General features: G+C 30.7%; 1 protein-coding gene across 4 annotated transcripts in view; it reads left to right on the top strand.

Moving 5' to 3' along the window:
- The window catches only part of LOC144548593 (putative disease resistance RPP13-like protein 3), a 66,573-nt gene that overhangs the window by 31,085 nt on the left and 20,908 nt on the right, over positions 1-14,580 (top strand). Inside the window, exons 1-2 of one of the 4 annotated variants that reach the window (XM_078297296.1) lie at positions 3,171-3,604; positions 3,873-4,094. The exons of 1 other annotated variant lie outside the window; for it this stretch is intronic. In XM_078297296.1, coding sequence (XP_078153422.1) covers positions 3,207-3,604; positions 3,873-4,094 — 620 coding nt within the window. In that variant the 5' untranslated portion in view covers positions 3,171-3,206. Of the gene's footprint in view, positions 1-3,170; positions 3,605-3,872; positions 4,095-14,580 lie in introns of those variants that run through there. 2 more of the 4 variants (XM_078297295.1, XM_078297298.1) reach the window with 2 other exon arrangements.

Raw genomic sequence — 14,580 nt, forward strand, 5'->3', positions numbered from 1 at the left:
ATTTTATGGATAGTTGTCTGGTTGAATAAGTTTGTGCTGATCTGTGCTATTATTTTTTGAAATAGTCGAACTTGGTAAGGTGTCATAGCTAGTTTATTTCGAATATATGGGTCTGAAAATTGGAATTGAAATCGGAATTGGATTAATGGCTGGAATCGGTCGAACAACATTAGAATCTCAATTTATTTATTTATTTATTTTTGCATAAGCTTGTTTTGTATTAAAGAAATCATAAAAAAGTTGGATCTAAAAAATAATTTGTCGAAAAACTACGTTACACTCAAATAAGCTATTAATTATATAATTTAATACAAACATTACAATTAGAGCACACTTTTTACTGCCAAATAAGAAGTTATATAATAAGACATTACAAATTTGTTATTATGTCTATTTTCAAATTTAACTAAAATTAAATATGATCTTAATGTCGATAAAAATAAGAAATTATATAACAAAATATGAGCTGATTAACTACAAATGTTGTCTAACAGAATATGATCCTGTTAAAATGAAAATAAATAATTATTAACATCAACACTAATTAAATGTGTGAATAAATTACAGAGAAAACTAACATTAATTTAGATTTTTATATTATCTCTAATTACAAAGAATAAAATATATATGCACTATTCTTAATGTGTGATTAAGTTACAGAGAATAAAATATGAGCAAACACTAATAGAAATTCTTATACTATTCTTATTGTGTGATCGATTAAATTACTGAGAACTAATTTCCTCGCTTCAAATTTATGATGTTATACAACTCTACCTTGCAACCTAACACCATTCTTTACTTGAGTCAAACAAAGAAAAATAAACTAAACAACTGTCTCCAGCTATATGTTACTATGCATCTCTTAAACTTTAGTCAAATAAAAAAATATATAATAAATCAAATAGTGGCTTCGCACTTCTCCATTTTGTTTCCATTTTATAATAAAAAATATATATAATAAAATAAATGTAAAATGCTTTGTCTCCATTTTGTCATCGTACATCAACATTTGTAGCCGATATGAAAAAAAACAAAACATAAAATAAGCAATGAAAATTGTCTTAACTCGAAGTGATTCGGTCTAACTCGGACCAAAAATCAGCTAACTTGGCTGAATCAATCCGGTTCAACCGATTGTTGATGATAAAATTGCTCGGACGAGAAATTTGAATGAATATCGACTCGGACCTGACTGATACCATTCCAGGCAATGCAATTTGATATATCTCACATGGAACATGAACCAATTACAAAATATCCAAAATTTGAGAAATTAAAATTTTGTATTAAGAACGTGAATCCATGTAATGGGCAAGAAAGAGAAAAGTATATGTTTTGTAAAAGTTATCCTCAGACCAATCTTATTAGCACCTTCTTAGGAAAAATATGAATGCAATCACTAACCGCGTATATTAGGAAAGAAAAGAGACGGAAAGAAATTAAAATGCAAAATTTTGACATGGACGATTACTAAGCCGATGCATATTTTAGTATTTTAGTGTCGAGCTTGCTTCCAGTGACCTTTTCTATATGGGTGGGTCTAGTCCCTGTCTTTTCTGCTCATTTTCTTTATTTTCTCCGAATTAACAAGCATTGGAGAAACCAATCAAGCAATCATCTATGCATTTCAAAGGGTAATTGGACTTGTTCTTCCATTATATTGAATCGGAGATAAATTAAGAGGGAAATGTACAATTTACCCTTCTTTTTCAAACCAACAAACAAAATACCCATTCTCATAAATTATTAACAAAATGCCCTTGTGGGTCCCATTATCCTCTCCCTTTCCCTCCCTCTCACTTCTTCTTATTTACTCCTACAACTTTTTATTTGAAATGGAAGATTAATACTATATAGAAATTTTGTAAACTTAGGAGTGTATATATTTTATTGTATAATTTTTTTAATGTAGATCTTATAAGTTAAAATTGACAACATAATATTAACTAATATACAAAATATTTTTAACAAATGATTTTCTTTAACCGTCATTATAGAATATATATATATATAAGTCTAAATATTTGTGTCAGCCAAACACATTTTTAAACTAATTTAATCGAAGTCAAATTTTCAAATATACTAGTTGACATAATAATCTATAAATAGGCCTTGTAAACTATAAATAGGTATGCATATACAAAATATTTTTTTCTTGTGACGCATAAATTTAAGAATTTTTATTTTTGAACCATTTATAATTATTTAAATTGATAGTACTAAGAGATCGATATCATGTCAAATGCAAAATTTCTGTTCTCCACGAGCAAAATTTTGATAAAACCACATAATAGTAAAACCATAAAACCTGGAAAGGAGAACCATAATCGATCAGGTGACGCGTTTTATAAGGTAAATTATAAAATCTTAATACCTCGTATCGATCTCTTAATTAGTACTATCAATTTAAATAATTATAAATGATTCAAAAATAAAAATTCTTAAATTTATGCGTCACAAGAAAAAATATTTTGTATATGATACATATTTATAGTTACTATAAAAGGCCTATTTATAGATTATTATGTCAACTAGTATATTTGGAAATTTGACTTCAATTAAATTAGTTTAAAAATGTGTTTGACACAAATATTTAGACTTATATATATATATATATATATATATATATATTCTATAATGACGGTTAAAGAAAATATTTTGTATATTAGTTAATATTATGTTGTCAATTTTAACTTATAAGATCTACATTAAAAAAAATTATACAATAAAATATATGCACTCCTAAGTTTACAAAATTTTCATATAGGATTAATCTTCCATTTCAAATAAAAAGTTGTAGGAGTAAACAAGAAGAAGTGAGAGGGAGGGAAAAGGGAGGAGATAATGGGACCCACAAGGACATTTTGTTAATAATTTATGAGGAGGAGTATTTTATTTGTTAGTTTGAAAAAGAAGGGTAAATTGTACATTCCCCCTAAATTAAGAAATACTTTCAGAGGGTAACTGAACTTTGCTGTTACGCGGTTCAGAGTGGACCCCACGCGCCTTAGCTATGACCTTCACATAATAATTGAAAAATAATAAATTATAAACAATTAATGCTTTACTCAGCCCAACATTGCATCAACCAGCGGCAAGTTAGAGGCATTTATAGTCCTCTTTACCTTTTGTCACGCCTTTCTCATATTTATACACAAACATTTTTCAGTTGTTTCAGCTGCCAGATAGAATACAGTAGAGAGATGGCCGAGAGCGTTGTAAAGGTTTTGCTGACCAAGCTCACTGATGTTGGCGTTAAAGAGGTTTTACGTATATACGACGTCTATGAGCAAGTGGAGACAGTAAGCCGTGAACTCGGCTGGATTCAGGCTTTCATGAAGGATGCTGACAAAAAGCACATAATAGATGAGAGACAGAAGCATTGGGTAAAGGAGGTGAGAGATGTAGCATATTTAATAGAAGATGTCATTGACATCTTTCTCTTGGAGGTTCCTCTAGAACCGCAAAAACCCACTGGCATGATGGAGTCCATGAACAAGAAGTTGAAGATAACAAAAAACCTACCAACAGTACACAAACTTGTCCATGAGATAACTCAGATCCAAACAAGGCTGACTGAGATCGAGGCGAGTAGAGTCAGGTATATATGCTGGTTTATTCACGACCCATGTTAATTTTGATTTAGAGTATTTTATTTTGTGTATTCAATGGAAGAGAGAATGAGGAAGAAAAATGAAGGTAGATGAAATTTTCATACTAAATTGATATTTTTCAACTCTCTTAGCTCGAGAAAACTTAAACATTTAATTTATGTAGAAAAAATTTCAAATGCATTCACTCTAATTATTTGACTAATTAGCCAATTAATTATGTTTATTACTTCTAACTAAACTATTAATTTCAACAAGGTATGGAATCAATACTCTGGGTGAGGATGGTGGAGAGATCAAACTACCTGTTAAGCCACTCGTGCTACCGGACATTGATCCTGATATTGTCGGATTCAAGGAGGATGAAAACCATGTTGTCAAAGGGTTGCTGGATGAGACCACTAAGAGACGTTCTGTTATTTCCATTTGGGGAACTGGTGGACTCGGAAAAACCACTCTCGCGCGAAAAGTATACAATTGGTATGTGCTATATATATATTTTTTTTAAATAAAACTTTTAGTTTTGATTTTAATTTTTTATTTATGTTGATCACACTTGTTTTGCAATATGGTTGAATCTTTTATATTTTTAGGCAACAAGTGTTTTCCAGTTTTGTTATATCTTGAAAACTGTTGATTTCAACTTGTAGCTAGCTTTGCAGAAATTATGAAATATGTTTGATAAATTCATCGAAATCTATCATTTGACTCTGTGAAGAGTGAAGTGGTTTTGAGATTCGAGCATCATGTGAGATATCTCAAATTTTGAGTTAATATATGAAAGATCCGGACCGTTCAACTAACTCTTTATTATTTATATTTTTTTAACAGAACTAAATGTTATATATATTTACGTACCTTGCTAGATGTAAATTAATATTAGCTAGTTCTTTAAGAAACCAATAATATTCATTAACAATAAAGTGCGTATATTTAGATAATAATAGTCTGACTGATATTACAACCATTAAATTAAAAACGCACTACGTCAGAACTTATCATGATCGAACACCTTGAACAAAACATGTAGGATCGAATCTTATCTGTCCAAAAAAAATTAAGATATTGAAGCCTAAAACACAGCCCAACCCAACAGGTCATTAAGGGTAGGCCGTATTAGCTCCTTGTGTGTTTTTATATTGCATGGGTTATCGATATTGTGCAAATCTAAACAAGATCAACAGTTAGATCTCATAAACAAAGGCTGATTTGTGCAAATCTATTTGTATTGCGCTACAATTTTTTATGTGTGAGTCTATGGTACTATGCATAGCACGGATGCGTCCGTACTACGAATCAATATCTTCATTTTTTAAAATTCGAACGGTCGATCTGAACCGTTCAACATGATTTTCACAAAAATATGTACTTCCAGACCAAATTTTATATTTTTTGAAATTTTTTTACTATTTTTTAAGATAGGTAGAAAATCACTTGATCTGAAAATTCTGGACCATCCAAAAACTGTGATTTTCTACCTATATAAAATAATAGTAAAAAAAATTATAAAAAATGTAAAATTTAGTCTGCAAGCTACATATTCATATGAAAATCATATTGAACGGTTCGGATCGACCATTAAAATTTTGAAAACGAAGATATTGATCCGTAGTACGGACCCATATATCCGTGCTATGCATAGTACCATAGACTCACTCATTTTTTATTTATGCATAAATTTTACATCAAAACACACACATACTTATTTTCTTAAAAGAGTCTATCTTCTTTAAATTTTTGTTACACTAAAATCCACCAAATGTTTTATCTTTACAGTAATGATGTCAAGAAACAATTCGAACTTCGCATATGGGTAGCTATTTTTCAAAAGTTCGAACTAATTGACATTTTGAGAAAAATAGCGAAACAACTCCAGCTTCCTATCGAACCAAGCAAGCAATCAAATGATTTTCTTACCGAGATTCATGAGTCTCTTAGAGACAAAATGTACCTCATAGTCCTTGATGATGTTTGGACAGACGATCTATGGACTCAAATTGGAGAAGCACTCCCAGATGAAGATAATGGAAGTAGAGTACTAATAACCACTAGGTTCTTTAATATTGCTAAAAAAGCCGATCCCACTTGTGAACCGTACAGACCTGGATTCTTAACGAAGGAGTTAAGTTTAGAGCTTTTGTTGAAAAAGGCTCTTCCAAATCAGGATCCAAATAAAAGTTCTTTTGATGATCTTTCTGATATCCCAGATCAATTTGTTCATAAATGTGGTGCGCTTCCTCTTGCATTGGTGGTTTTAGGAGGCCTATTATCAACAAAGCCACGCAACTATGCTGCATGGAGTAAGGTGTTACAAACAATGAGTTGGCATGCTGATGATGGAAAGAAATGTAGCGAGATCATAGGCACTAGTTATGAGGATCTACCATTTACTCTTAAGTCATGCTTTCTGTACTTTGCCGCATTTCCCGAAGACCGTGATATTAATGCTGTATCTTTAATTCGAATGTGGGTCGCAGAGAACTTCATACCACAAGAAGATAATAGAACATTGGAAGAAACAGCTGAGAGTTACTTAGAGGATCTCGTGCAGAGGTATTACTTTTTCATTTAATGTATTACACATTTCAGTGTAATGTGCTAATATCATTGTTGAATATACAAGTGTTGGTTCTAATTTAGTTATTTATTCATAAAAGCCTGTAGTCATATATTAAACGATTTGGATACAATAGGATTCCAATATAAGAAGCGCTACAGGAAAAACAAATAGGAAAAAAAGGAAAAAGATAAATAAAGTACAATGCAATCAGCACGTACAAGTTATGTACAGAGTTCCCAATTGAATTGATTTATAGCTATATAATTTTCTTTATGAAATATTTACTTGTCCTCAAAATTTATGTGTGTTAATTTAATAATACATAATCAATACTTTCTTTAAGTTCTTACCTAAGAAAAATGTGAGCTAGCTCCATTATTAATTTAGTAATGACATTTATGAACGCTCCAAATTGGATGTTCTTGTATGTTTAAAACAAATTTTCTTATTGTATATATAACAGGAGCCTGGTTCAAGTAAAATCTAGATCTCTTGATGGCTCTATCAAATATTGCTACATTCACGATCTCCTAAGGGATCTTGCTATCCAAAAAGCCAAGGAGGACAACTTTTTTGTGGTGTATTCACATCCAGATTGTGATCAACAAAGCTTCAGTGGGGCGCGTCGTGTGGCAGTTCACCATCCAGATTGTGATAAACTCGTGATGAGCCAGAACCTCCGCACTTTGTTGTGCTTTCATCATAAAGGCATGCCGGATTGTTCTAAGCAAAAGTTGCTCAAAGTGGTAAGCACTGAAGCTGGTCATATGGAAAGTATAAATGTGGGAATGTTTGAGGGATTAACTCAATTAAGATATCTGAATCTTAGAGGGAATCTAAGTGACAAGTGTACTGCACGAGATGACATGTATGGGAAAAGATACGTGGAGAGAGTGATAGGCACCATGAAGTGTATACAGACCCTTGATATCAATCTAAGAATACGTGGGCAAACCATCAACATTAATTTTCCTGATTGTGTATGGAACATGAAGACACTGAGGCATTTCATGACTATAGTACATGATCTAGAGCTGTCACCATCAACAAAGCTACCAAATTTGCAAATGCTTACAATAGTTATTACCACTGAATTATGGAAAACTAGGTTACCTTATCTACCCAATTTACGTACATTATGGTTAGACCACAAATCATATGCATGTTCATGGATGGTAGTTGCCGCATTCCTTGGCACATTAAAGAACCTGATCTCTCTCGAACTATGGGGTTCTTTTCCGAGAGACATATTTGATATGAGGGACTTCCCATTTTATCAGAATCTACAATCTCTAACATTAGTGCATAAAACCTATCTGGACCCACCTAATGAAATTGTCCTTGATGCTATCATGTTACCTCCTCACCTCATTTATCTTGAGATAAATTATAGCCACTTCCAGCAAGATGTAATGCCCGTACTGGAGAATCTACACTGCCTCAAGAGTTTCACACTATGTGGAATCGAAACTAATCGAAAAATGAGATGTTCGGCTAAAGGCTTCAACCAATTAGAAGTTTGAGTTTTCCATACACAATCTAAGAATACGTGGGCAAACCATCAACATTAATTTTCCATACATGAAGATTGCTCAAAAAACATATATAGTTCAAGATTGCAAGTTTGAGTTTTCTTATAATAGTACGTAGCCGAGGGCGGGCATGTTCTATGTTTTATTTATAGCAAGCTTCTAAAATAGGTTGCACACAAAATTATGAAGTATACAATTATGCTGGGAGTGTACAAAATTATGAAGTATACAAGATTGACAAAAATAAAAATAATATAATATACAAAGAACGACAAAATTTTATTTCGAAAAAAAAGTACTGATCAAATTCTCTCTCATATTTTCAAACGTATCCCACAATATATTAAATATTTTATTTTATCTTTAGCACTAAAAATATTTAAACGTGTCCCATCAAATCAAATAGGGGATATTTTCAATTAAAATTATTTTTCATTAAATTATTTTTCTTTTTATTCGTTAAAAAAATCATAAATTGATTCATAACTATATATGACACACAATAACAATCCGATACTAAATTACGAAGTATACGACGTCATAACTTCACAATATATTTCCCATTTTAATTATGAGAATAAAGTTAATATATACAAAGGACCACGACAATCTTTTCAAATTCTCTTTCCTATTTGCTAACGTATTCCAGAATCTTTTTTTTTTTTATCTTTAGCATTAAAAATATTTAAACGTGTCCTATCAAATCAGATAGGCCGGGCCAAGATATTTTCATCCTAGCATAAACGGCATTAATTTCGGAAGCAAATAAAACTGCTATCAAGGACAACATTTCAACAAATATAAAACGCTATTGACGACATTGCTTTTCAACAAAGTTTAATATCAAGTAATTAAATGATAATTCTGAAAGTGGGATGAACTAAAATTATTCATTCCAAAAATACCCTTACAGCCTTGGAGAACACCGAATAAATTCAAATAAATTCCATAAAATCAACAAAAAACCTTATAGACCCAAATAAATTTCTAAAAATCACAAACAAACTCCAATAAATTAAAAAAATTATAAACCCAAAATCTCCATATTTTGATATGAAAACCTAAAATGCTTCACGTACAAAATATGTTTTTTTTTCAAAATTATTAAATATCATGAAATAATAAAATAGTATTAGACATCCTAGCACATATATGTATCTTGTCTTTTTTCTAACTCTAGACTATGGAAAATATTGTGGACACGCACTTTATCTATTTATATCACTGCCTCATACTTCATCGAAATGTGAAACTGGTCATAATTATATTTCTAGAACTGAATCAATATTATATGATATTTAGAAATCTTCAAGCTCAATATTCATACTTTTTTCATATTATTAAATTTGACTTTTCTAGTCATACCTTTTTCATATCTCCCATTGGAACATGAACCAAATACAAAATATCCAAAATTTGAGAAGTATAAATTTTGTATATTGCTCTGAAAGTTTTCAAAGTGACATCGATTCGATATTTTATTGTATTTTAAATATAATAATGCTAATCATTTGATATTTGATATTATATTAATATAATACTTCATAATAATATTCTTAAATAGGAAAACTTGAAAATATGAAACCAATCAATAACCGCGTATATTAATTTGCGAACTAAAGGAGGCAGAAAGAAATAAAAATGTAAAATTTGGACATGAAAGATAAGCCGATGTACATCTAACCTCATCTCCTTTTTTAACAAGAAAATCAACCGTCGATCGCTTTCCTGCTTGGTGGTTTTGCAGAAAGGATTATTGAAGTGTAAAAATCAACATTTGTGTTTCTCTTTCACTGGATCACAACAAAACACATTAACTAAGCCTCTGACTTGAGTGTTGAATTCCAGCAAAATAGAAACAAAGAAAAAAAAACAGTAAATATTCAGGTTAGACTAGTGAAGCCCAACGGGCCTCCAAGATGGAAAAGACTACAAGCCCAATACTCCCTCACACGAATAAATATTGATAATTTGATATTCTCTCAAATTCGCTGAATTACCTCAAGTAACATAACATTTGTTTGGGGGTAAGGAGCGTCGGATGTAGTACAGTTGAGGGGGTTGATTACAATCGAACGGTAGCTATCTAAGTTCAAGTATTGTGTTACCTTAGACTATGATCGTTATTTTTCGCTCCTTTTGCCATGTAAAATTATGTATTTTCTTCTCCAAATTCTATAATTAAGTATTTGCCATCAATCTAATTGAGATTAATTGAACCTAATTAATATTATTATTCAATTAATTGAACCTAATTAATACCATTATTCAATTAATTGAACCTAAATAATATCATTATTCAATTAATTAAATAAATACATGAGTTATTAAAAAATTAACGGTAAATACATAATTTTGTAATTTTTGAGCGATACATCTGAATGTCTCCCACAAATTAATTCTTTTGAAGCCGGTAGTTAATCTTGATATAACGAGGGGAAAAAAAAATGGTGGCGGCTTCTGTTTTTCCCCGTTACTAAACAAAATTCCCCATTAATTCTATTTCTCATTAACCATGCATGTAAGTACAATATCAAGCACCAGTAACTAATCAAAACTAAATGAGAGAATTAATACAAAGAATCCTTTCATATAATCTTCTCTTTACATTCAAAAAGATATCAGAATTACAGTTTCTCTTCCAATCCCTGATCTGATCCTTAATTACCAGTATGTACTCATATTACTAAACAAAATCCACCATATAACTAACCTCAATTATATCAGAAAAAAAGAATTTATATATTTACAAAACAGACCCTCATTTTGTCCAAATCCAAATCTGCATTTTTGAACTATTCATTATTCATTAACAATACCACAACATCTAAATAAATAAAACTAACAAAAGTACAAAACTACTCATCTACTCCATCTTCATCAACCCAAACAACAACTTGTTCAATATCGGGTTTCATCCTGTTTAGTGAAGGAAATAGATGAACAATATATCGAACAATTAATATAACTTTTATAAGCTCTCCAGTGGTATTGACATTTGTTTTGTTGGAGAAGTTATGATTTTTTATGTTGATTTCTATGCCTGTAAAAGCAAATTCTCTGTTATTAATTTCAGAAGCAACAAATAAATATTAAGGAGCTAAACTTAAAACATATAGTCCACTTAATATCAGATTTATGCAATGAAAGAAATTACCATTCATTCAGATTTCAGAGTGCTTGAATTTTCATTTCACTTCTGAAAAAGACCTGTAGAGCTTGTATATTGCCACACATTCCCATCGTTCCACTATTCATTGTAACTTGTTACTTTACAAAAATAGACAAGATTGGGCTGGACAAGGATTGAAACTTGCATTGAAGTTCGTAGGAAGGAGAGAAAGTGGGAAACAGAGCGAGACAGAGAAGAAGGTTAGTTCAGCAGAGATGAGTAGGTTTGCTTTGGTTCTGTTTTGTTTTGAGAAAGAGGAGAGAGAGGGTTGCTTTGAACCATTATAACCCGATTGATTCGGTTTAGACGTCTGTTAAAAAAAATATATAACCCGAACTAATTCATTTAAATCGAAATTTTTCGATTAGGTTAAAAGCTAAACAATCAAACTGTTTGAACACCCCAGTCTGTGGCTGCACCGCTTGATAAGCCCATATTCCATAGATCCATTAATTTGAGGCCAGTTCAAATGACTGTGCTATACAGCAAGGGAAAGGGAACATAGAACATGATGGCAGAATGCTTCTGAATTGCCTTTTTTTCTCGGAGTAAAACAAGTGTTATGAATTCTGAATGTTTGAAAACCTCAAGAACACACTTAAAAGTGCAACACAGAAGATTTTACAGCATGATACAATATGAATGAAAACAAATGTTCTTTATATGCTGGCTTGAAGCATGCCACATAAATATGTCACTGTACTAGCTTTTAAAACTTGCTTGTACGTACTATACAATACTACAATGTACAATGATTCTTTTGAAAAATAACATGTTTTTGTATGTATTATTGCCCGGGATAGAACATATTTATGTGTAATATGAATATGCAGAGGTGTTAACACACAGAAAGCGTAAATAAGTTTGACAAGGGCATTATCACACCCAGGGCGGAACTAGAAATTCATGATAAGGATGATAAAACTTAAAATGTACAATATATTGTTGGTGAGAATTGCTAAAACATAATAAAGTTTGATATGACCCTCAGCCTCAAAACAATAGTGTTAATATAATCAATTCAAATAATGATTATATCAGCAATTTCCCTGCATGCAGATTTAAAAAGAGGTAGTAAAAACAAACATTTTCTGAGCGAGTGTAAGGATTCATGGACTTCAATTCCAAATTTGATATTTATCTCATTTTTAAAAAATATAAAATATTAGATTCTTGAACTTAAGGGAGGCTTTTCCTTGTAAATGGGCTGTAAATTCTATTTTAAGCCCAATTATAAAATTATGGTCCAAGATAACAAATGATGTCAATTCCTTGTACTGAGTTCTACAAAAAAAGCTCTTTTATTAAGTCATCACAAAAGAACATTTGCAATTTTGCACTTCCAAGCAGATCACTTATCACCACTTCCTTCCAAATTAATTTCAATTAATGTCACATCAAAAGGATAAAAGAATGCACATGTACGTAACTCTTTGTAAAAGGTGTCGATTTGATATTGGCATGAATTTGGGGACCAATTATAATCGCACCTAGAGTACCATACTTAATTTTTGTTCTCCCACTAAAATATATATAATACATGTAGGTGTAGGCCCATTAACAAACAAGAGGTTGTGCAATGTGCATGGTGATTCTCCACCTTCCTTTTCTAATATTTTTTTCACAAGCCAACTATCATATATAAAACGAGGAACAAATGGTTCATGGAGGTCCAATTGCAAAGCTAGCAAATTCTAAAGTGGGTGTCTGTGAGGATTAAAGGATATAATAGACATAGGAGAATTAACTTTTAATATTTATTGGTCAAGCTGATGTCATTCATATAAAAGGTCATATGTTCATAACTCAACTGAAAAAAAAAATCTCTTATGAATATTTAAAGTTGAAAAAGTTAACACTCAATTTTATCTAAAAAAATTACAATTTACACACAAGAAGGATTATAAACTGATGTCAAATAAAAATGTACATAAAATTGAATATTATTGAAGTGTTTTCCATATCATTTCATATTCTGAGTGTGACAAGTGTAATTTTTAAGTCATTATAGACTTTGTAGTGACTTATCAAATACCAACAAAATTCAATTGTTATTTGTACAAAATAATGAATATATGGCTAATTTCTTTTTAAATTGCAGCAAACAACTTATTTAGTTGCAAACAACATACTTTTTAAGCTTTTTAGTTTTAAGATAAAGCTCAGTCTTTTAGTTTTAACTAGAATTTTAAGCCCATCAATTTATTTTAGATAATTTATCATTTGATATTTCAGCAAAACTTGAATCAACTTCAGTCAAATTTATTATTTCATAAATATAAATATAAGCAACATTGAGGCGTAAGGAACAATAACTTACTTTAAAATTAAAATATCATAAATATAAGCAACATTTTTTATTTCATAAACTATATTATTGTTTTGGTGGATTCAACCTTTAGCCGCTAAATCCTGTAAATATGTTCCATAAAATTTATTTTTATTTTTTCACATTACGCATACGAGGTTCACTAGGTTCACTAATTTATAATTTTCTTTTTAGTTTTGCAAAGCTTTTTAAGTATATAAGGGTTAAAACTCTTTATCTTATTGAAATACGGACACTAGCTATACTTCAAATCTATAATCTCTCGGTGTCAATTTTTTTTTTATAAAATTATTTAAGTGTTTATTTTTTATGATAGCTGATAATTTAATATATTATTATTGCGGGATCATGACCTTTGTGTCGAGGTATTGCATTAATTGTGTGAAAGCATTTTGTAGTCATCAAAACTTCATGTTTATATATGTTTAGGTGGACAATACTGATGATTGAACGAATATGTTGTGTTAACTTATTTGTATAAATATCTCAAAACCAATAAATTTTACATTAACGTAGAAATATATTATTCGAAAAAATAATCTCTTATATTTATTTTTTCTATGTTATTTAGTTACTAACACTTTTATAATCAGATATGATATATATAATATTAAAAAATGCATGTAAATGATTAAGTTATAAGATATTTGAGAAAACCAATATAAAAATGTAAATTATACAAAAAATGTAACAATGTGTAACGCGACGTAATTTAAAGAATGGAAATTAAAATAAAGCTAAGCTTGCATATTGGGATTGAATAAATGTGTTTTGAAATGAACGAATAAGAAAACTGAACAGGGGCCAATATGCTTGCATATTGGGATGTATACATTGGGTCTAGTGTTCAACTGGACCCCTCGTTAACGTGATTGTAGGCGAAAGCGGTCCTGTCACAGATGTGATTGTAGACTGATCCCTTCACGGACGTGATCGTAGGATCAAGCGGTCCTTTCAAGGACGTGATTGTAGGCGGAAGCGGTCCTATCATGCCAAGATTTTGCAGCATATGAATTCACCACCTAGTAAGGCAAATAATATAGATTAACGGATTTTTGAAAGTAAATGAAAGCAATAAGTAATGATAGGATATGCATTGCATTAGAATAAGCATGAGCATTTTATTTATGTATGTTCATATTTGAGTATATAAGTAAAGGTTTTATAAGTTCTAGGCTGGAACTAAATCCCGTACTGAAAGAAGGTTCGATCTCTCACCCGTTCCACTTCTATGTGGGTTCCAGGTAATAAAGAGGAAAGATTCGAGCAAGGACAAGAGTGAGACTAAGTGGGAAGGCTTATGATTGATAAATTCTCACATGTTATTTATTTTTGTTTCCATGATTCAATAATTGATACATTGAGCAGGCATG

This window comes from Carex rostrata, chromosome 33 (assembly GCF_964058835.1).
Source record: "Carex rostrata chromosome 33, lpCarRost1.2, whole genome shotgun sequence".
NCBI classification, from domain to species: Eukaryota; Viridiplantae; Streptophyta; class Magnoliopsida; order Poales; family Cyperaceae; genus Carex; species Carex rostrata.